The 22,468-nt window shown below is 36.4% G+C and overlaps 2 protein-coding genes across 2 annotated transcripts; one reads left to right on the forward strand and one right to left on the reverse strand.

Moving 5' to 3' along the window:
• Positions 1-4,627: 4,627 nt before the first annotated feature.
• LOC110716098 lies at positions 4,628-5,539 on the forward strand. Its single transcript, XM_021894732.1, has one exon. It carries the CDS (start codon positions 4,628-4,630, stop codon positions 5,537-5,539), a length of 912 nt encoding a protein of 303 aa, XP_021750424.1.
• A 5,100-nt stretch (positions 5,540-10,639) lies between these two features.
• On the reverse strand, positions 10,640-19,273 carry LOC110716006 (probable pectate lyase 18). Its single transcript, XM_021894631.1, has 5 exons — positions 18,967-19,273; positions 17,805-18,519; positions 17,427-17,618; positions 15,471-15,676; positions 10,640-10,944 (listed from the first exon to the last, which is right to left on the reverse strand). The coding sequence occupies exons 1-5, from the start codon at positions 19,101-19,103 to the stop codon at positions 10,695-10,697; spliced, it is 1,500 nt and encodes a 499-aa protein (XP_021750323.1). The 5' UTR covers positions 19,104-19,273; the 3' UTR covers positions 10,640-10,694.
• Positions 19,274-22,468: the final 3,195 nt, after the last annotated feature.

A 22,468-nucleotide genomic window follows, 5' to 3' on the forward strand; every position in this document is an offset into this window, starting at 1 on the left:
CTTACGTGGCTCGACACTTGACGAAAAACTGGAATGGCAAGAGCCGTTGTCTCGTGGCCTGGCTGCGAGACTGGCTTTATTAGTAATGTGATGTGATGTGATGTGATATGATATGATATGATATGGGCATATAATCCTTTTTAATAATACAAGATATTTAGACATACAATATCATATAATAGTGTACTTTTTGTAGTTTGTTTGTAAATAGATACCTATGTTATTAATTTATTATTGACTTGAAATTACTGTTATTGATTTTAAATTATTTTTACTAAACCGAAAGTATTTTTACCAAATCGAAATTGTTTTTATTGATTAAAACTTATTTTTACTGATTCTCTATTTTTTTTTTTACTAAATTAAATATATTACAAATGGATCTTGTTTTAAGGAACCTTTTAAAAGGAATTTTATGGTGGAAATAAAACTGAGTTATACGATATTTATTAAAAGTTATAATTAATTTTGTATATGTGAAATATTAGAGTATAGTGATAATAAAACTCTATACAATTTTTTTTATCTTAAAAAAATATATCCAAGAATCGCCTACTTAGCAACATATGTGTCACAATAATACATATTTGTCGCCTATATGGCGCGACACTTGGCTAAAAAATGGAATGTTAGTGTCGCTGTCTCATGGCCTGGCTGCGAGACCAACTTCATTTATTAGTGATATGATATGATATATATGATATGATATTAGATTAAAAATGATAGGATGGTGAGTTGAGTAAGGTAAAATATTTTGTAAGTGAATTTTGTTGAGGGAATAAAATCTATGGGCTATGAATACTTGAATAGGGATTGCGGTGGTTTGGATCTAGATATACATTGGTTTTTATGCTTGTTTATCTTATTTTCACTTATTTTAGAAATATTAAGTTTTAAATTTTAAGGAAAATTTGATAAGGGTATCCAGTTCAAATTACAACTAAAATAATGTTTAATAATTTATGATAGAATCGTAACAAGTTCAAATTAATAAAAATCAGGTGAATAAATATATAAAACAAATTTTAAGGAGATAGATTAGAGATTGAACACATACAAAAACAAGCTCATACATCATTCATGGATATTAATTTAAGTTAGCGTAAAAATAAATGAAAGATTTGAAGAGTTATTGTATTGATAGTTTGATACTTGATTTTGAGATCTTAGAATTCAAAATATGCAAAGCTCGCTCATTCTCATCTTTGAGCTCAACTCATCTAATAGACAAGTTGTTCACGAACTTTATAATCTTCTAAACAAAACAGTTTTTTTTATTTTTTTATTTTTTTTTGAATGGACAAAACAATCTCAGCTGAAATCTCATACTTGTATATCACTCGCTTGAGTTAAATGAACATAAACATAAATTGGGTAGGGTTTAGCTTGACTCAGCTTTATTTGCATTTGTACCTCAAAAGATTTTATGGGGAACATTATTACTACTTCGTATTACGAAGAGCTGGTCAAGCTAAGGTTAACCTGCCTCGTTGGCCGGAAAAATGGCAAGGTTTGGGAGGATTTTTAACCGAGAAGTCTGGCCTGGGTTTTCGGTCCAATTTCATAATTTTTTGGGGTTTTAAATAGCCTATAATTTTGACTAGATTAAAAAATGGTTCAAAACACCCGCTATTATTAGCCCAAAATAAAGGATTTAGTAACAAGGTTTCATTTGGGCTTGACTCTGGCTCAAAATAAGACAAGTTTTCTTGCCATTGCCCGACCTGACTTGTGGTCAGCTATTACTAGATCTGGCAATCCTGACCCGACCCGTGACTCGATAACAATGACCCGAAACTCAAAATCTTTCCGACCCTAAAGTGGAGTTGACTTGACCTTGACCCGATATCGAAAATGACCCAACTCAATTGTACCCCACTCGAAGTTGTCTCGATACCCGAAATGACCCAACCTGAAGTTGACCCGATCTGATTTTAAACCGAATTGTTTGACACGAACAAACGCGATACTCGCTTGTCTCGAACCAAAATTATATAATACCTGAACTAAAAATGCCTCGTGCCATAAATGACTCAAACTGTTTCATCCCCAATTGTAATCGAACTCACAAACCAAATAAAATTGATTTGAGCTTGATCCACAATATTGACACAAAATAATGACCCGAACATGAGCCGACCTAATTTTAATCCAACATGAACATACTCGATCTGAAATTAACCCGACCTGAAAATGGCGGAACTCGATGCCTGAATTGATCAGTCCCGAACCGTACTTGACCAAATGTTAGCTAATCCAAAATGACACAATTTGTACTTGACTCGAATGAACTGTTTTCGGGTCTAGCTATTGCTATTATTGTATTGACAAAATATGAAACAATATGGTTAACACATGCCACTTTTTTTTTTAATTAGTTTTATATATATATATATATATATATATATATATATATATATATATATATATATATATATATATATATATTTATTTTTTGAGAAAATTTACATACTTGTCCCCTTGGCCATAAGCCCTAAGCGGTGGTATAGCCGTGCGCTAGGAGCTGGTAGTTTAGTGGGCTAAGTCCAACAAAAAAAATACATGAAACGCATCTTTTGACGCAATAAATGGGAACATACCTGGTCTCACATGCTCACCCTTCAAGGCTCCGGACCCACTGGAACCCGTTTCTTCCGGGTCGGAACTACAGTACTATACTCAAATTGTTGATTAACTCTTTCCAAATATTTGGGCGCTTTAATTACCCTAACCCATATTTAACGGAAATTAGTTGTAAAGTATCTTTTAATGAAGCTACTAAAACTTAGTTGTAAAGCATCTTTAAATGAAACTTTACTAACTCCCAAAAAAATAAAAATGAAGTTGGCAGCTCCTATTAGAAAATAGAAAACGAAAAAACTATTGTAAACAATTCATGTGAAAATATTGTTCCAAAAATACTACTCCGTATTTGTACATTGTTGTTAATCTACCTAATACGACTTGATATGTCTAAATTTGTCTGATTCAATCTAAATTTAATACTGCGTACTAGAGTTGTAATAACGAAAGAGTCCATAAATCATTATTTTTTTTGAACGGGAAGTAATAATATCATTAAATAATAGGCATTTACAATAATAAAGATCTGTGAACAAGTGGATTTAGAGAAAGTACTATAACTTTTACAATCAAATTCATAACTAATTTGCATATTTGGCATAGCTCATATCCTACCGCTTCAAGCTTGACGCGAGCAATGATTTTCGATGCCTTTGCATCTTTCCAAGTAAAGTCCTTCGCAATCCGCGCTGATGTTTTGATTGAAAAGTTGATGACAAACCCTACACCCATAGGAATCCAAATTATCTTCTCAATTATTATAAGAACCCTAAAAATAAAATTCCCATCCATGGATGAGAATCAAAATCCTGGGACAGACTCTCATAAATGAAGAGAACAAAACAAATCAAAACAAACAAAAACGTAAATCAAAGCAAAAAAACTAAATTAAATTAAATAAAAAGGTCGGAAATAGTCTTTTCCGAAGAAATTAGACTATTTTCGGTCTAAACACGCAAGAAAATTGAAACCATAGAAGAGAGAGGAGAGAAGGCCCATAAAACATTATTGTATTTTAGAAATGTATTTTAAATTCCAAATTAAGGTTGGACCTATGTAATTGTACTTTAGTGAGGAACTTGACTTATATCAAACTAAAACCGACAAAGTTAAGTGAGGCTAAAAACACCGACATATATAGACCTTTTTTTTTATTTTATTTTTTACAAGCACCGACATATATAGATAATTGTCCACTAATTAAAAAATAAATAAATGGGATGAAAACATAACCAATTTTTAAAAGCAAGAGAAATATAAACATACATGATATATTTTTTCATTAACATACTTGGTAAGAGCATCCTTATTCATGAACCAAAAAAAAATTGTTCATGTTACTTTAGAAAAAGGAAAAAAAAAAAAAAATTTCTCTCTCATATACATCAAACCAAATAAATAATTTCCAACTTCCTCTTCTTAACGGTGAACAAAAAAAAAAAAAATTGTTCATGTTACTATTCACCTACCTTACCTCAATTTATTTTTTACTAAAAATTAAAATACATACATAATTTACAATGTAATAATCATCTAATGTTTTTGTCAGCAAAGTCTTTCATGTCAGACGAATAAAATTCACAAACGATTTGAGAAACCAAACCGTTCACAATTGTTCATGGAACTGTTCATCAATCCCTCATTTTTTAAATATTATTTTATTAAAATAATTTTAATTATTCATGGTTAAGAATGCTCTAAGATTAAGCTCAAACACTCAACTTATACGTAGACCAACAAAGAAATATAGAATCACGGTACGAAAAGGTTCATAGGGAGAGAAAGAATACTTTAATTTTATTACATTTGCTAACGTACACCTTTAAAGTACATGGCTATTACAATTTGATGGACACCCTTTTTCTATCAAAGAATTATCCTCACCACGTACAAATTATAAAAGTTAATGTGATAAACAAAGAGTCTCGCATCTGCTTAGGGTTTTTTCTCCCTAATAGTCGAGTAGTGTCTTGCGGGTCAAGTTTGGTCCCTTGTTCAGAGGGATTCGTTTCTGGCAGTGTGTTGGTGATCGGAGGACGGTGGAATGGCTGAGGATATCACGGACAGATGGGCACGACTGAAAATCATGGAGGAGGAAGGGGTAGTTGCTGATCTTGGAGGGCAAGAGGACGTTGCACCGCCTGAAAATATCGGGCTTTCTTTGGTAGGTAAAATTTTAACAATTCGTTCATATAATTTCGAAGCTATGCAACGAACATTGAAACAAGTATGGTCCTTATCGCGTGATGTTGTGTTTCGTAAGATTGAGAACAACTTCTTTATGATACAATTCTTCCATTGGCGAGATAAGGAGAAGGTGATTGATGGTGCTCCTTGGACTTTTGACAATAACATATTGCTTTTGAAGGAGGTACAGGGAAATGAACAACCTGACTTGATTGATATAAAACATTGCCCTTACTGGATTAGGTTGTATAACTTACCCTTGGATAGCAGGACTGATAATGACGTGCGTAGAATTGGGGGAATGATTGGGGAGGTGTTGGAGGTTGAAGAAGACATTCTGGGATGGGAGAAGTCAAGACGATTAAAGGTATTGCTGGATACTACTTTGCCCTTGCGCAGGATTCAGCGAATTCGCAATAAGAAGGGAGCTATTACTACTGTTCAAATAAAATACGAACGGTTGGCGACTTTCTGCTTCACTTGTGGTTTACTGGGGCATACGGAGAGGGATTGCCATAAGGATGAGAAGGAGGATGGGGGTGGGGAGAAACAATGGGGACTATGGTTGAAGGCGTCTCCAAGTAAGGGAAATACCCAGAAAAAGGAAGAAATGGAGAGGTTACGTGCTGCCCGTGCTATCAAGTTTACCCACAAACCAGTAAACTTGTATGGGAAAAATCTTTCAAGCAGTACGCATGGGAAGGAGGTATATTTTGCTGCTAAGCACAGTGTCGTTCAACCTAAATCTGATGGTTGTCCAAAATGGTAGAAATGGTGGGAGTGATAGTGAGGGGTGTAGTTTGGAGAAAGGGGACATAGTGGAAAAGGAGAGGATGGCGGATAAGGGGAGTGGGAGAGTAGAAAGGGGTGAAGAAAGTATATGGGCTGGAAATCCTAGTCCCGAGGCTTGCATTTAGGTGGGCAGGGGGGATGAAATAGATGTGAGTAGACTGGGGGAATCTGAAGGAGGGGGGAGTAAGGTGGGAGTAGAGGTGAGGGCGAGTGGGGGGTCAAAGAATAACAATAGGAGACTGTGGAGAAGAGTTGAGAGGATGGAGAAGGGGTATGGGGTAGGCAAGCTGCTGCCTATACATACGGACGTGGGGGAGGGCAAGAGGAAGAGAGATTTTCTGTTATCTAGTGGGGAGGGGGATAGTATACTGGAGGAGGATTGCGAAAGGAAGCGAAGGGTGACTGTGAATGAATGTGCTGGGGACAGCTTAATCCAAGTAGAGGGCGTTGGGCATATCCAACCCCTCGAAGAGCCATGAAAACTCTAAGCTGGAATGTCTTCGGGATGGGCAACCCGAGGACAGAGCGAGCCCTCCGGGATTTATGTTGGAGGGAACGCCCAAATTTGGTTTTTCTTATGGAGACTAAAGTAGAGGCTAGTATGATGGAGAAAATTAAAAAAAATGTGGTTTTAATAATGGGTTTTGTAGGAGTAGTAATGGTAGAGCGGGGGGATTATGCCTGTGGTGGAAGGACTTGGAGGTATCGGTGATTTCGTTTTCAGACCATCATTGTGCGACTGATATTTATGATGAGAGGGGGGGGGTGCCGAAATGGAGGGTTATTGGTGTGTATGGATGGCCGGAAGCCGAGAACAAACATAGAACATGGGATCTCATGAGAAGTTTAGTGCGCCAATGTACTCTGCTGTGTTTGGTGTTTGGGGACTTTAACGAAATAATGCATGAATCGGAGAAGGAAGGAGGAATGGTGAGGCGTGAAAGGTGCATGGAAGAGTTTCAGGCAGCCTTGGATGATTGTGGATTACGTGACTTAGGTTACAATGGGTGCAAATTCACATGGCAACGTGGAAAGTCTATTGATACGACAATCCGGGAAAGACTTGACCGTTTTGTGGGGTCGGATCATTGGTGCAACATGTTCCCTCATTTTGGTGTTTCTCACCTAGCTAGATTATCATCGGATCATTCTCCCATTACGCTTAGTTCGAACTTCTATCAGGAAAATAGGAGGAGGAGGCGTCTTTATAGGTTTGTGGCTCTATGGTTGTCTAGGGAGGATTGTGGAGAGGTTGTGGGTAGCGCTTGGAATGAGGGTGCAAGGAGACCTATACACGAGAGAATTTCCCTATGTGCAGATCGTTTAGGGAAGTGGGCATCGTCTACTTTTGGGAATACTCGTAAGAAATTACGGAGCCTTGAAAATCAGTTGGTTGAGGCGCAGAGTGGGCAGTTGGATGCGAGTATGCTTCAGAAATGTGAATCGCTGTCATCTGAGATTAATGAATTACATAGATTGGAAGAGTCTTACTGGCATGCTAGGGCCCGGTCGAATGAGATGAGAGATGGGGACAAAAATACTGCATATTTTCACAGAAAAGCAAGCACCCGTAACTGGAGGAATCACATTGGTGGCATTTATGACTCGAATGGGAATTGGCATACGGAGGAAGGTCACATTCAAAACATAATTGCTGACTACTTTAATGAGCTGTTTGCTACTTGTAGCCCCACTTCTTTCGATGCTGCTTTGGCGGGTATCTCTTCCAGAGTCACGCAAGGCATGAATGAGGCTCTTGAAAAAATTCCTACCACAGACGAAGTAAAAACGACTCTCTTTCAAATGCACCCCAATAAAGCCCCAGGTATGGATGGTATGCACGCTATGTTTTTCCAAAAATTTTGGCATATTATCGGGTCTGACATTGTGAACATGGTGAAAAATTGGTGGTTGGATATGATTGATTTATCTGAGATTAATAAGACATGTGTTGTTCTCATACCGAAATGTAGCGACCCGAAGAACATGAAGGACTTTAGGCCTATTAGTTGTTGCAATGTGCTGTATAAAATAATCTCTAAAGTGATGGCTAATAGGCTTAAATTTTTTCTTGATGACATTGTCTCTGTTAATCAAAGTGCGTTCATTCCGGGTAGACTTATCACTGATAATGCAATGGTGGCTTTTGAAATTTTCCATTTTATGAAGCGGGGATGAGGGGTTGGTGATGGGTCAATTGCTTTGAAGCTGGATATGAGTAAGGCCTATGATAGAGTCGAGTGGGGTTTTTTAGAAGCTGTAATGCGTAAATTTGGCTTCTCTGATTTATGGGTAAGGAAGGTGGTGGACTGTATATCGACGGTAACCTTTTCTTTTAAAGCAAATAATGAGATATTTGGCTCCGTCACTCCCACTAGAGGTCTCAGGCAAGGCGACCCTATTTCTCCTTATTTGTTCTTATTGTGTGCCGATGCATTTTCCTCTTTACTTTCTGCGGCTGCAGGAAACAGGGATATCAATGGTATTAAAATCTGTCGGGCGGCGCCTAGGGTCTCTCACCTGTTTTTTGCTGACGACTGTATCTTGTTTGCTAAAGCTACTTCTCAGGAATGCTCTAAAATTGCTGAAATAATCAGTACATACGAATGTGCATCGGGTCAGAAGGTAAATCAAGATAAAACAGAAGTAGTATTTAGTAAAAATATGTCTGCGGATACTAGAGACTCAATTGTGAATTTATTGGGTGTGCGGGAAGTTGTTAAACATGAAAAATATCTTGGCCTCCCGACGGTCGTTGGCAAATCGAAAAGAATTATTTTTTCTGGTATGAAGGAGAGACTTTGGAAAAACTCAATGGGTGGAAGGAGAAACTTTTGTCCAAGCCTGGTAAAGAAGTACAAGGCTGTCGCCCAAGCAATCTCGACTTACATGATGAGCCTTTTTAAAATCCCGGACAATGTGGTTGATGATGTTCATAAATTATTGGGGCGATTTTGGTGGGGTTCTCATACGGGCCATCGTAAAATCCATTGGCAAAATTGGGACAAACTCTGCGCTCCGAAGGCAATGGGTGGTCTTAGTTTCCGTGACCTACATTGTTTCAATCAGGCACTATTGATGAAGCAGTTATGGCGCTTCCTTACGAACCCTCACACTTTGTGTTTTAAATTGATGAAAGCTCGCTACTTTAGGCGGACTAGCCTCATTGAGGCTAAGCATGGGTATGACCCGAGTTACCTTTGGAGTAGCCTGTGGAGTGTGTTGGGTCTGTTAAAGGAGGGGCTGGGCCGTAGTATTGGTGATGGCAAGGATACGAAGGTGTGGATGGATAGGTGGGTGTTCGATAATGACAGGCATGTAATTCTTCAGAGACCTACTGGTGTTGATGCTGAGATGACCGTATCCGATCTTATGTGCGAAGGGGAGCAGCGATGGAATGTGGGAAAAATTTCTGAATTGCTGGGTAATGTGGCACCTTCGGTCTTGGCTGTTCCTTTATCCCAATATTCTTCTAAGGACGGCTTCTTTTGGACTGGAACAAGATCAGGGATATATTCTGTGAAGGCTGGGTATTGGTTGGCAAGAGCAGCTAAGGGCGGTGCTAGCATGGTGTTGTCCTCAGATGACTGGAGATCAGTGTGGCGGATGGCAGCCCCTCCTAAGCTACAGCTCTTCTTATGGAACGCTATCAGGGGTAATATGGCTGTGGATGATCGTCTTGTTCAAAGGCATATTATTTATGATTCAGCATGTCAAATATGTGGAGGTGATGTTGAAACTATAATGCATGCTTTCTTTGACTGTAAGTATGCAAAGGAGATTTGGAGATACAGTGATCTTGTTGACCTGCTTGCTGAAGTTCCAACTGACTCTTTCCTTGCTCGTTGGAGGTGGTTGCGTGATAAGGTTAGCAAGAGTGAACTGCTGAAAATCGCTGCTCTTATATGGGCATGTTGGAGATGCAAAAATCTGCACATATTTGAAAATGCCCAGCCCAATGCGGTAATGTTGGCTGCTAATTATTGTAATTGGGTTGCTGAACACATGATATACTCGGCCAAGGTCTGCTGCCCACCTCACAGAATTGCAGCAGGAAGTGCCAGTAGTTGGTCTTGCCCTCCTTATGGGACGATTAAGGCCAATGTGGATGCCCATATTTCGACTGGTGGTAAGGCAGGTTTGGGTGCTGTCTTTCAGAATGCAGAAGGGAACATTGTCATGACTGCAACAAAATGTGTCTTTCCTTCCAATCCGGAGTGCCTGGAGGCGCAAGCAGTACAGTTTGCTTTGAGGTTGGCGAGGAGATTTGGTTTCTCTAGTCTGTGGGTCGAAACTGATGCCTTGAATGTTGTCAAGGTATTATCGTCTCACGGTATAGCCGGTTTGGCTCCTATGTTTAGAGTTTATGATGATATTCTATTAGATAGAGCTTGGTTTGACTGTTGCATTTTTTCCCACGCTAAGAGATGTTGTAATGCTTTAGCTCATTTAGTGGCGAGGAGAGATACAGAGGGAAACTCGGAGTTTATTTGCTTTGGGTCTTTCCCTCAAAGCTATGTAACTTTGGCCATGTTGGATTTGTCAGCTTAATGATATTGCTCTATCTTTCTTTCAAAAAAAAAAAAAAAAAAAAAGTTAATGTGATAAAATTTACATTGAAATGATTCAAATAAAATTATATTTTATCATTACTATAAATCATAAAGGCTAGTCAAAGTGAAATAACAATTAATATCAAAATTCACATCGTATCAACTTAAAAAATCGAAAGAAGTATGAAGTACGAAGTATATGCTTATGTTGGGAGGACAATTGTCTTCCCCATTTAGCCCAATTTTGGGGTGACCAAATCCAATTTGTCTAATCCAATTTATTGAAATTCAATATCTACCCTTATGGGCCTCACATGAATTAGTGCACATTAGATGGTAAAGGTTGAAATGGAGACAAGATTCAAACGCACATTACAAGTTCAAGAATAATTAATTAGTGATTAGATTAGGCATTTCTCAGGGTTCCAGAATATACAGTTCAGCGTACTACTTTGGGGTCTGTTCTTGTGTTTAATAACTTCCCCAACAGTAGAAGATTAAGTTACAAAGCCGCAGAACATTACTGAAAATTGGTAAAAAAAAAATTCCGGGTTTTTGTTTAATTGTTTTGATTAATAACTATAGACATAATAATGCTAAGGACATCAAGTTATCGTGGTTAGTAATCGTGCAAATTATTAGAACGACAACAATAGCCAAAAAAATGGAAGCCTTAGACAAGGATGGTGGTCCGCCACTCCCAAACATCATGCCAAAGTAGTCTGTATCACCATCAGATCCAGAGCCAGAGCTGGATCCAGAACCCGATTTAGCCTGGCTGCTGCTACTCGTGCTTGTTCCACCGCCTTGTGGCATGTTTGTGTCGTCCCTGTATGCATAAAAAGTTAAAATTAATTAGTTCATGAGGTACATGGTCTATATAATATCTTAAACTGATGCTTTAACTTAAGCAAAAAATCCCAAGATTTGGAGAGCATATCAAAGCAGCAATTCAACATGGTTCAGTCATCCATTGGCCTATAACTATGCTGCAAACTACTAGATCCTTCGGTAAACTCCCATAACCATGGAGACATGATTTGGAATGCAGGCTCATACCAGCTGTCTCACATATATCATTTCTCTTCAACTATACTTTATTACAAACCCATTTATGATAAATAAAATGCTGGGAAACTTTTCCACCGACCACCATATAATCTCACACATATGCATAGTTTACAGCTTAATCATTTCTGTATTTATAACTACACAAACTGTTCCTAGTTCAATTAAATCTTGTAACCTTCCACAACTTGACAAATAGATTCATTCTACTATTTCTTCCGTTCCATAGATATTGCAACATTTCCTTCTTCGTAGTATCAAATTTCATAGATATTGCAATATCTCCTTATTTTTACAGTAGTATTAATAGTGCAGGAAAATAACATTTAAGGACACAGTGGTAATAATCATGGCATCCACCTTAAAGAAAGAATAAGGAAATTCTAATGATGCATTTTGTTGAGTCAAATCAAAAGAATTTCAATCTTATATGTCTATCATTCAAAGATAGCCATAATACTCAAGATGAAAGGAAATATAAGGTGAAATGATTGTGGTGAGCTTAGAGCAGATCATGGGCCAGGCCAAAAACAGATCTGGAGTAAGGCCAAAAGCCAGGACCCAGCCAGATCATAGGTGATGCCTACACATAGAGAATGCTTCATTTGGTCATCAACCTACCCGAGTGCCAAAACTATCAATGGCAGACTAAAAGTGGGCAACCGCCCAAAATCTGGACTGGCTGCTCCAAAATATATATCTTGAAGCCAGGATAACAGATTTTGGCACAATTTAATTATGGAGACATTAAATCTATGAGGACAGCAGGAAATAAGATGGCTTTCTTAAAATCACCAAACTTATTGGTAGAGATGAATTAGGTGAGTGGCTTGGGCTTGGATTGGGTCTAGGGTCAAGTGACATGGTAGTAAACACTGCTTCAAGATGGCAGCAAACTTCATGCAGCAGGCATAAAGATACATGTCAGGCCTCATGGGGGTTACAGCCCTTACACGGTAAAATGGCCCTAATGGGAATAACTTAAAGATATCTCATTATAAAGCTTGAAAGTCAAGCCATGCTGAAGCTAGAGTACTAAATTAATGTGAGAAATCTACAGCTCTATAAGATGTGATTCCCTACTGCTAATTATACCAATTTTCTCAAACTTGGATCAATTTCGGCCAAGAGGATGGCTTTGAATTCAGGCTTCAGCTAGAGGGACTGAATGTTATAAGCCAGATACCGATTCGGCAGAACAAGGATACAAATGAACAATAAACATTCCTAGCTGCCATTGTTGACGAATTTGTGGAGCAGAATGTAAGGATTTGGAGCATTAAGACGCAGACTGAAGGAAATTCTGTAATAGTCAGACTTCTTTCAGACTGCAAAGTTTGATCTTAAAATCTAGCAGTCTGCAGTCCCTAATTCCTTATGTAATATAGATCAAAAGCTCAATGCATCAATACAATAAAGTAGCTTTCACCTTATCAATCTAGTAATACTCAAGACAAACAGACTTCAACAAGGTTAAAATAGGTTTCACATTTTCACCTAATATCTAGGTGAAATTAAAATTGTTCAAGCTTCAAGGTGTCCTTTAATGTTTAAATGCCAAGTATCAAATGTCTAATGGTGGATGTGAAAGTACTTACCTTCCTAATTTTGGAAATTTTGAAACAAAAAAAGGTAAAACAATTAGTTTTTGTTTCTATATTATATCCCTACCCCGAGTCCTTGACAAAAACCACCAATAAGAGTTATAACTAACTACTCTGTTGCAGCTAATCACTAACAGGTCGAAAAATGGCTGATTGCTAGTAGAATATCTTATCAGACTACCATCGCTAGTTTTAACATTGAAGCCCTTGGAAACATTGTCAATATCTTTAAAAAAACCCCTTCTTGTATGGAAAGATTAGAAATAATAGGCCAATAATTACCATATGGACTTTCATATAAACAATAGGAATGTGGCCAATATATGACCAGATAATTTGTATTGTGAATCTTTTTCCTCTTTCTGCATGTGACTTGTTATTATTGTTACAAAAATATCACATGGAGGACTAATAACCTGTTACTCGTGAAATTCCTGTTTAGTTAGGCTAGATAAGCATAGGAGCTCTAAATTGCAAGGAAAAGGAATTTGTTTTGTTTGGTTGGATACTTTTATGGAGCTTATTATATGGCGGCTAGCAGGGTTGTCCCAACTATTACGGAGGCCCTGTGCAATTATGATTTAATTAGGCCCTCTTCTTAATTTATCGTTTCAACATAAAAATGTAGAACATAGATAAAATGCGCTACTTTTTTAAATAAACTAATGAACATATTAAAAAAATTATTTTGAGTAATAACAACGAAAATATAAATGCAAGTAAATGAATATTTAGAGAATTAGAATTCTACAAAAAAAAAAAAAAAAATATTTAGAGCAACTAAGTGAAAAAAGTGCTGCAAAATACGATGTAAAACTTCAAATGAATGAAAAGTAAAGTGAGAAAAAGTGCTGTAAAATACGATGTAAAACTTCAAATGAAAATTGAATGCCAAAAAAAAAAAAGAGAAACATATAGACATTTAGGATCGAACTTGAAACCCCAACAGCACTTGATAATAACCAAACCATGAAGCCAGACAACCTTCAACTAAAATATTTTAATTCTTCAAAAAAAAAAAAAAAAACAATATTTTACACAGAAAAAGATTTATATGTAATTTGGGGCCTAATCAGATTTTGGGCCCTGTGCAGCCGCTAAAGGCCAGCCATGGCGGCTAGGTAAGTTGCTCTTTAGTTTAAGAAAAAGGGAAAGTTTCTCATTTATACTCGTAGTTTACTAGTATCACAGAATATAAATCTACAACTTAGAAATTAAAATATTTCTATTGACTCAGCAAATTAACCGTGTTTTCACATACTTTTCTATGAATGTGTTTGATGAACCACAAATGAAAGACTCATGTTTCCATAGAAATAATGCTTCCATAAATGTGCTTAATACTTCGTATTAGAAAAATTAGAAGCATTGATCAGAAACAATCTAAGATGTAGATATGAGCTAAGATGTGTGGACCAAGGATGAGCTAAAAGTCAGCAACAGTCATTATCAGGAAGAAAGGCCTTATCAGCACATGGATGATGGGCCAATTCTGAAAACACAACCAGTGGCAAAGGAGAGAAAAATCTTTACCTTTTAACTTTGAGCATTAGCTTTTTGAGCTTTACAAAAAGTGAAATTGATAATAAAATTAAAATGAACCAAGTATTTTTCAAGGGTTTGTGTGATTACATTAGTGTTGTGCTGTGCTGTAGGATGTTGTAAACATCAAGCTAAGCCCAAATCCTAAAATGTAGAGTTGTTTTTTTTACCCCTTTACTTGTTTACAAACCTATTATGATTATTTACATTTTATGAGTATCATGTTATTGATGATGTCAATGAAGCAAAGCTAGTAGTTTATACATCTATGCATCTCCAAAAATAATCTGCAAATTTTTATTGGATAGAAAGTACAAGTTTTGATATTTGGAGGAAAGACGCTTATAGTCAAGTATGCTTTGAACAGGAAAAAAACAAAGGAGTACACATTAAATGGAAAGTAACTGAGACAGCCAATCTATTTGACATACTAGACACACAATTAATATAACTAGAAACAAGGGACAAAAGACCCTAAAACAAGTATAAAGCAATGATGCACAGAGGAATCAGTAGTCTCTTAAAACAAGGGACATAAAAAATATCCCTGGTACATGTCAGGGACGCTAGAGAGTAATTTGGCAATGTCTCTTAAAACAAGGGACATCAATTATCATAGGGGACGACATGGGTATAGGTAGGTACGATGGGGATAAAACCACAAAAGTAGGCTATGGATATGATTCTTAAAGAGAGAGAAAAAAAAAAAAAAAAAAAGGGTTCTTTTCCACAGTTTTCTCTCCGAGCAGAATAATATACTGTAAAATTGAAAAAGTTTATAGTTTCTTATACTTTTTCTCATTCACTTTACACATTCCTCATCTTTGTTAGAAGCAGTAACAACTAACAAGGAATTAAATATTTACAGAAATTTTTTTTCAAAAAATTATTATCTTGTATAACTTATACTTCTAATATTTACAGAAAATTAGTTTTCATGTTAGCCGACCCCTAATCATTTTGGGAATAAGGCTTTGTTGTTGTTGTTATAATCTTGTATAACTTATAAGAGTAAAAGTAAAAATCAGATGAAACAAATCAAGAGCTTGGATCAGTAATAATCAGATGAAACATATCAAGAGCTTGGATCAGTAATAATCAGATGAAACAAATCAAGAGCTTGGATCAGTTTAACAGTTACCTGGGGTCTCCAAAAGCACCAGCATACATTGTAATCTGGTCAATAGCTGCTGCAGATTTGGGTGCAATACTAGAGGCTTTGGTATATTGTGAAGTTAAACCGTTTCCAGAAGGCACAAAGAAGGCTCCATTTAACATTATGTCCCCTTCACTCCTCCAGTTCCAACTTGCCCAATTCTTATCCCCTGATTCCACACGCCTTGTCACCTGATGACATTCCAACATTACAATAAAAGACTTATTTTTTTCTCTGTCCATTAATTAGCAAATTCACAGGATTCTTCTTGTTCCGAAGAGAAAGGAAGAGGAAACCAAATCTCACAAAATACTTATTTAGTATAAAAGTTGGAACTCTAAATTTATTGACACTTTTCAACCCTGAAGTCAGAAATAGTAAGAACAAACTCCAAGGCTCAAAATAAGGAGATGTCATGCCTACAAATTAAACATTTTAACTCATAATTTAATGTCATTTTTAAATTGCTATCTTACATTCTTACAGTCAAATATATCATCCAGGGTGACTAAAAACTTGTAAATGAAATAGGGTACATTCTTGTGTGTTCAGCTCAAGTAAATCAGAATTAAGTCCCATTTAATATACAAATCATGTTATTCTCAAGCAAATTTTATTCCTCATAAAGAAACCGTGTGCCATTCAGAGATGAAATTTTCATTGTACAGCAAGCTCCATGACTAGTGCATAACAAGATACACAGTCATAGCTGTGGATCACGCCAAAGATAAGCATCAATGAGTAATTTGACGGGCTGATTACAAACAGTAAAGGCAATGCCATCCAAGTGGATACACTAGATTTGAGGCAGTAGGGCTATTAGGTCTGCATAGGAGGATAGGTAAGATTGTGGCTTAATATTGTTGGATTGTGTTTTAAAGGTTTCCAATGTAGTTCATTGGAGACCATGAAAAGGCAGACGGCACAACTAATTTGAGCAGATAATATATTATTTATCAAGATTGATAAATTTGGATAATTCAAGTTAGACTTATCCCTTCTTACGACCCACTAATTTGAACTAATAGATTAGAGAAAAAATTGACATATTTTTAGAATACAAATTGTAACTCTTTAATTCTGATAGTGTTCTTGATCTGTTGGAACAACTTGACAACACTCATTAATTAATTAATTCAAACATGCATTTTTCCAATACAAATTTAAAAAATAATTAACTCATAAAAATTCTGTTCAACAATTAGAAGTCTGAATATTAAGAAATACTATGATTAAGTATAATGATAATAAATCCTTGGGGAAAAGGTGGCAAAGATTCTCTATATATGCTGTCAAGCACCTTCAGACAGGCCCACATCCACTGCGTAGACTAAGACAGTATGACTACATATCTGAGAAGTGAGAACTGACATGAGATTCCAATTTTTAAAGGTCTTTATTTAAAGCCTCAATTGGTTAAACCAGTTGTCCTTGGTCTCAAAAGTCCAAATTTTTGTCTATCATATATTTTTGTGGGTCCCTTCCTCGCCGGTCCATAAACAATAATACTACAAACAAATTCAAGAAACAATCTCAAAAACTGAACAAAATAAATAAGCTCTTTGTTTCCTTCAAAAAGCTACTCGTATAACACTCCATACTCTGTATTTATCAAGCATTTAAGGGAAAAGATATACGGAGTAAATTACTTCAAGTGAAATAGTTCTAAAAAACTGCTTGTGCCATCTTGAAATATCTTCACTATCTAGCTACTCCTTTCCATAAAGTAATATCTTACCACCTAACTAACTTTTTAATTTCTAAACGCGCATTATTTAAATGACAATGGATTTAGATGAAGTATTAAACTTAGATCAGCCAACACAAAAGGCGGAAAAACAAATTAACAATTTTTTGAAATCATAACAAAAGGCATTAAAAAAATTAATACCAGAGAAGCCAAAGCATATGTGGTAAGACAAAAAGTACGAATTGTCTAACCTCCTTTATATACGGGTTGGCTGGGGCTGTATACCGGTTACCTTGGCTATTGATTGTGGGGTTATCACTCCCTCCAATTACATAAATCTCCCAATACCTGAAATCATTGTTAACTACATGCACATACCCTCTTCTACACCTAGGCATCCTTTGCACTACTCCCTCTCCAAACACATTAAAAGCCAATGTCACCTGTTTTATACACAATCAACAAAATGTAACGACCACGTTAAAATCGGGTCACTAAAGTGAAAATGTTTTTACCTCCTCAACTCATTGAAACAAATATACGTAGTATAAACCACACAGAAAACACAGGACAGCAAAGTGAAATAATAAACCGCAAATGTGAACACACTTTGAATTAGAAATTTATACCTGCATTCCCTCATCCAACACATGACCATCACTATTACCAAGCAACATAACATCGTTATGGTGAGTAAAATGACTGTTAGAAATGGTGAGAGCTGTGGTCCCCACAGTAGCATCAATCAGCCCATCAGTACAGGAAGATAAAGAGCAATGATCAATCCAAATATTACTTGACCCAAAAATTGTCATCCCATCACCGTCCGATTTTGACCGGTACCCTACATGAGTAGGACTCGACCGTATGAACGCATTTCCGGCAGGAACACAGTTATGCACATGGATGTTGTGTATGATAATATTCGAAACATACTGTAAAGTGATGCACCCACCACCAGTAATGTGTACATTCGCTCCTCGACCATCAATAGTTTTGTAACTACTAACGATTAGCTCATATTTGAGCTTGATTGTCATGTCACTGGAAAAGATAATCCACAGGGGATCATCCTGGAGCACACCATACCGAAGCGTACCCGGCTTCGGGTTCACTGGGTCGGAGTCGGATGAGTCAGTGACTACATAGATCTGACCCCCTTTTCCGCCTAGTGCGGATTGGCCAAAGCCAATGCCGCAATCGGCTAACTTCTGGCGGTTCGACGCCCAATGTGGGTCGCACCGCCAGCAGTCGTCTATTGGGTTGCCAGTTAAGCAAGAGGATGAAGGTGTGTGCTTGGAATCTTCAAGCATTTGTCTCCTTACAAGTGAGGCATTCACCATTCTGCAATTGAACATAAAAATGTCAGTCACAATTTTACTAGAATCCGACTAATCGGTAATTCAGAACCTACTAGACTTCGACTAATCTGGATATAACAATGCCAGTCACACTTTTACTAGACTCCACCAATCGGTTATTCAAAGCCTACTAGACTTCGACTAATCTGAATTCGAGCCAGGGTTGTTCCCAATTTTGAACATTTTACTTAAATTGCAAGATATACTCAGTTTTTCATGGAATATACAAGTTGCCCAATTAAGTAAAAAAGCTAAAACAGAAAGTAAAAATGCTAGTAATTGCGCACACTAGATATTCGATGAAATGCTCAAGTGAAAAATGTGTTTACAAATGCATGCATTGATGCAAATAAATCACTACCCAGATCAATGTTTGAGCTTCTAAACAAAACCCAGATGAAATTTTTGAGTAAAATGAAGAAGAAATTACCTGTGAACATCTTGAGCAACAGCTTCAGGGTCAGGGTGTTGATGGGGGAGTACGAGGTTGGTGGTGGCGGAAGACAGAGGAGGAGAGAGAAAGAGAAAGAGAGAAAGAAGGAAGAAAATGTGGTAAGAGAGAAGCATTGTGGGAGCTGAGAAGGTTGCAGAAATGGCGGATTGGGTCAGTAGAATGAATTATTCATTCTACTATAGTGAGGTCATGGAAGCAGGAAATGGTGAAGCTGCTGCAAAATTTGGGGGATGTGATCTGTATTTTCTTTGTGTTTTCCCAGTTGAGTTTACAGCTGCATACGAGTATAATATACCGGAAAATTTTACTGCGACACAAAAAGTTTTGCCGTGTAGTCGGTATTAGCTGTTGTCTATTACTCCATCCGTTTCACCTTTATTATAGTACCATTTAGTCATTTACCTTCCGTCTTTACTTATTGGAAATTTGACTTTTGATACCACTAAAATACACCATTTTGACTTTTGCTACCCATTAAAATTTTTATTTTATTTTACTACTACCTAAAAGCAAAAAACATAGGTTTTGCTACCACTTAACAGAATTGGTTACTATTTCTGTTAGTGGGGCCCAACCACCTTCTAGCCACCCCTCCTCCATCTCCGTGTCGGCTGTTGGCGCCCAAACGATCCCCCAGCACCGGCACAAGGATGACCTCGCACGAGCTCTCCAAATGAGGATGAGAGGAGAGAGAAATGTTGCGAAGCTCCAAAAACAAGAGACGGCGGAGAACGAGATGGAAGTGCAGAGAGTGAACGTAGGTGAAGGCGTCGGTAGATATGTCCAGAGAGAATAGGCCGAAATTCAAAGGTGCGAGGAAGGTGAAACCACGACGGCTGACATCGGAGAGGGAGGTGGGCAGCCGAGAGTGGGAGAGGAGAGAGAGGTATAACACCCCCCAAATCTCCCTCTACGGAAATATTAGTGTAATACGTATAATTACACCGTAAAGATAGACTTAGGCGTATTACCGCCGCGTGATTACACAAGGCTACTCAAACTTCTAATTAAAAACCACAACTTCGCAGCGGAAACTCAAACTCTTTCTTTATTAATGAAAATAGTATCCAATGTTATGAGTACTCAAAATAGAAACAAAGACCAACATTCCTAGATCTAGGTGAAGCATAACCCGGGACTCCTATATGCTCAATTATTGACTCCACCTGAAAATAGTCAACACTGCTTACCATTAAGGTAAACAGGGCGAACCAAAACAAATAGGAAATACGGATTAGCAAAATATGCTAAGTACGATAAGTGCAAGATAAGTAAACTTAATTTATTTGCAAACATGCTTTTAAAATCAATTCCAATAATTAATCCAATAATCCAAACTCATTATTCAAAACCAATTCCAATATTTCAATAATTCGATAAAATGATTAATAAAACCAATTCCTCTTTTAAATCTAATTCCTCACCCAAGTGTGCACACTCCCCAAACTAGTCTCCTTATATTGCAAGGCTATTCTTGAGGAAAGACTCGGTCATGCAAAGTCTAAAATCTTATCAATCAAATCCGCATAGTAGGATTATTATCAACATACCTGTAAAACTTTAATAATAATAATTCCATAAATCCTTTTTAATATAATAATTCCAATCTTTATAATAACAATTCAAAACTCCTTTTTATTTAATTCAACATGCTTTCAAAATCAAACCTTTTTTTTTAAACATAATAAATAATTTAATTATTCGAAACATGATATAAAATCAATCCTTCAATTTATTTATTGAAACCAATTCTTTAAACATACTTTTATTTCATAAAACATAATTCAATTCAATTTAATTCAATCATCATAAAAATTAAATAATACATGCTTATTCAATCCAATCAATTTCAAAGGTATTTAGCCACCTAAACGTACATTTGATCCTTGCTAGAAACACAAAAAATAACTTCAATCACTCTTGTCAAACACACCCTACAAATAAATATAACCTTAATCAATATAAGGCTAACAAATAATCACAACAAATAAAATAAAACCCCAACTATATGTACATGAACCTTATAAATTACTTTTCATAAACTTGAATAAAAATATGATTTTATTTGATTAAAAATACTTATTATAATTTTCATAATACCCCCATAATAATAATAATAATAATACAACTAATTAAGAGAAGAGAAGAAGAAGAGGTTGAAAACCAAGGAAAAGAGGAAGAAAGGTGGCGACAAGGAAGGGCGGCAGCCTACGGCAGGTGGCTGCCGAGGTGGTGGCTGGCTTCGAGGAGAGTGGCAGCCGGCGTGGAGGTGGTGATTGGTGGTGGTGGTCATGCAAGAGCAAGAAAAAGAGAGGAGAGAATTAGAGAGATTAAGAGAGAAGATTAGAGCATTTGGTGTGAGTGTTTAGCTATGATTCAAGGGGTATTTAAAGGCTAGCTCATGCAAGAATTATTGTAGGAGAATGTAGGAAGAATTATGGTAAAAGATTAAGGAAATTACTTGGAGAAGAGAGCTAAAGAATTATGGAAAGTTTAATATTAAGGTGACTAAGGAATAATTAATTTATGGAAAGTATGTTGTCATGAAAAATAATATGGTAAATGGCTTTGCTTGGGAAATAATCAAGGATGATATAAGGTGCGGAAATAAGATGATCAAATATTTAAGAGATGAGAAATAAGAATTAAGGAAAAATAATAGATTTAAGGAAGATAATTAAAAATACAAATTACCAAAATAAATTACCCAAAAATCAACCATTATGGCTGAAAATTTTGAGCTTCCATAGCTCAAACTTTTGGGCCTCTTTAGTAGAATTTAGGAAGTTATTTTGCTAGATTTTAAGGATTAAAAATGATTGTGTAAATAATATATATAGAATAAAATAATTAATTAAGAGAATACCAATTATTCACTAAATAAATTAACTTAGAAAATCAGATTTCCCACACTAGGAAAATCCAAAATTAATAGCCAATAATTAGGAATTTTTGGACCTCCTAATAATAAAATATAATTTTTTTTTCTTTTTTGCTTAATAAAAATATCCGAATTATATATAAATAATCCGGTTTTTAAAATAAAATAAATGGATAATAAATCTTATCCAAAATCCAAAAACAATGATTAAGTTTTAAAATTCTTTTGGCGCCAAAATTCAAATATCATTTTGGCTCCAAAATTCAAATAGTAAATTAAATTACTAAAATACCCTTTTTAGAAAATAATAATTAATTAATTAATTAGAAAATACATTTCATAAATACGGGGTATTACAGGAGGTGGGCAGCGTGGGTGGGGGAAAGGGAGAGGGTGGGGTCGTCGGTAGGGGTGGCAATTCGGGTTAGCAGGTTGGATTCGGCTCAGATTTCGGGTCAATTTCGGGTTGTGCTTAGAAACTATCAAAAATAGTGTAAAACTTAATATTATTATGAAATATGAACTTTGGGTCAAATCAGGTCAAATTCGGGTTGTTCGGGTTCAGTTCGGGCCGAATTTGGGTTTCTCTCAGTAACT

Source organism: Chenopodium quinoa, unplaced genomic scaffold (genome assembly GCF_001683475.1).
Source record: "Chenopodium quinoa cultivar QQ74 unplaced genomic scaffold, ASM168347v1, whole genome shotgun sequence".
Taxonomy (NCBI): Eukaryota; Viridiplantae; Streptophyta; class Magnoliopsida; order Caryophyllales; family Amaranthaceae; genus Chenopodium; species Chenopodium quinoa.

What these genes read in the sequence shown, in the direction of transcription:
- LOC110716098 (XM_021894732.1), top strand. Translation starts at nt 4,628, where the DNA reads ATGGCTGAGGATATCACGGACAGATGGGCACGACTGAAAATCATGGAG.
- LOC110716006 (XM_021894631.1), bottom strand. Translation starts at nt 19,103, where the DNA reads ATGCTTCTCTCTTACCACATTTTCTTCCTTCTTTCTCTCTTTCTCTTT. An exon ending in GTTGCTCAAGATGTTCACAG is followed by an intron (nt 18,520 to 18,966) that starts GTAATTTCTTCT and finishes GTTCAATTGCAG; the next exon opens with AATGGTGAATGCCTCACTTG. An exon ending in GGTGCTTTTGGAGACCCCAG is followed by an intron (nt 10,945 to 15,470) that starts GTAACTGTTAAA and finishes TTATGCATACAG; the next exon opens with GGACGACACAAACATGCCAC.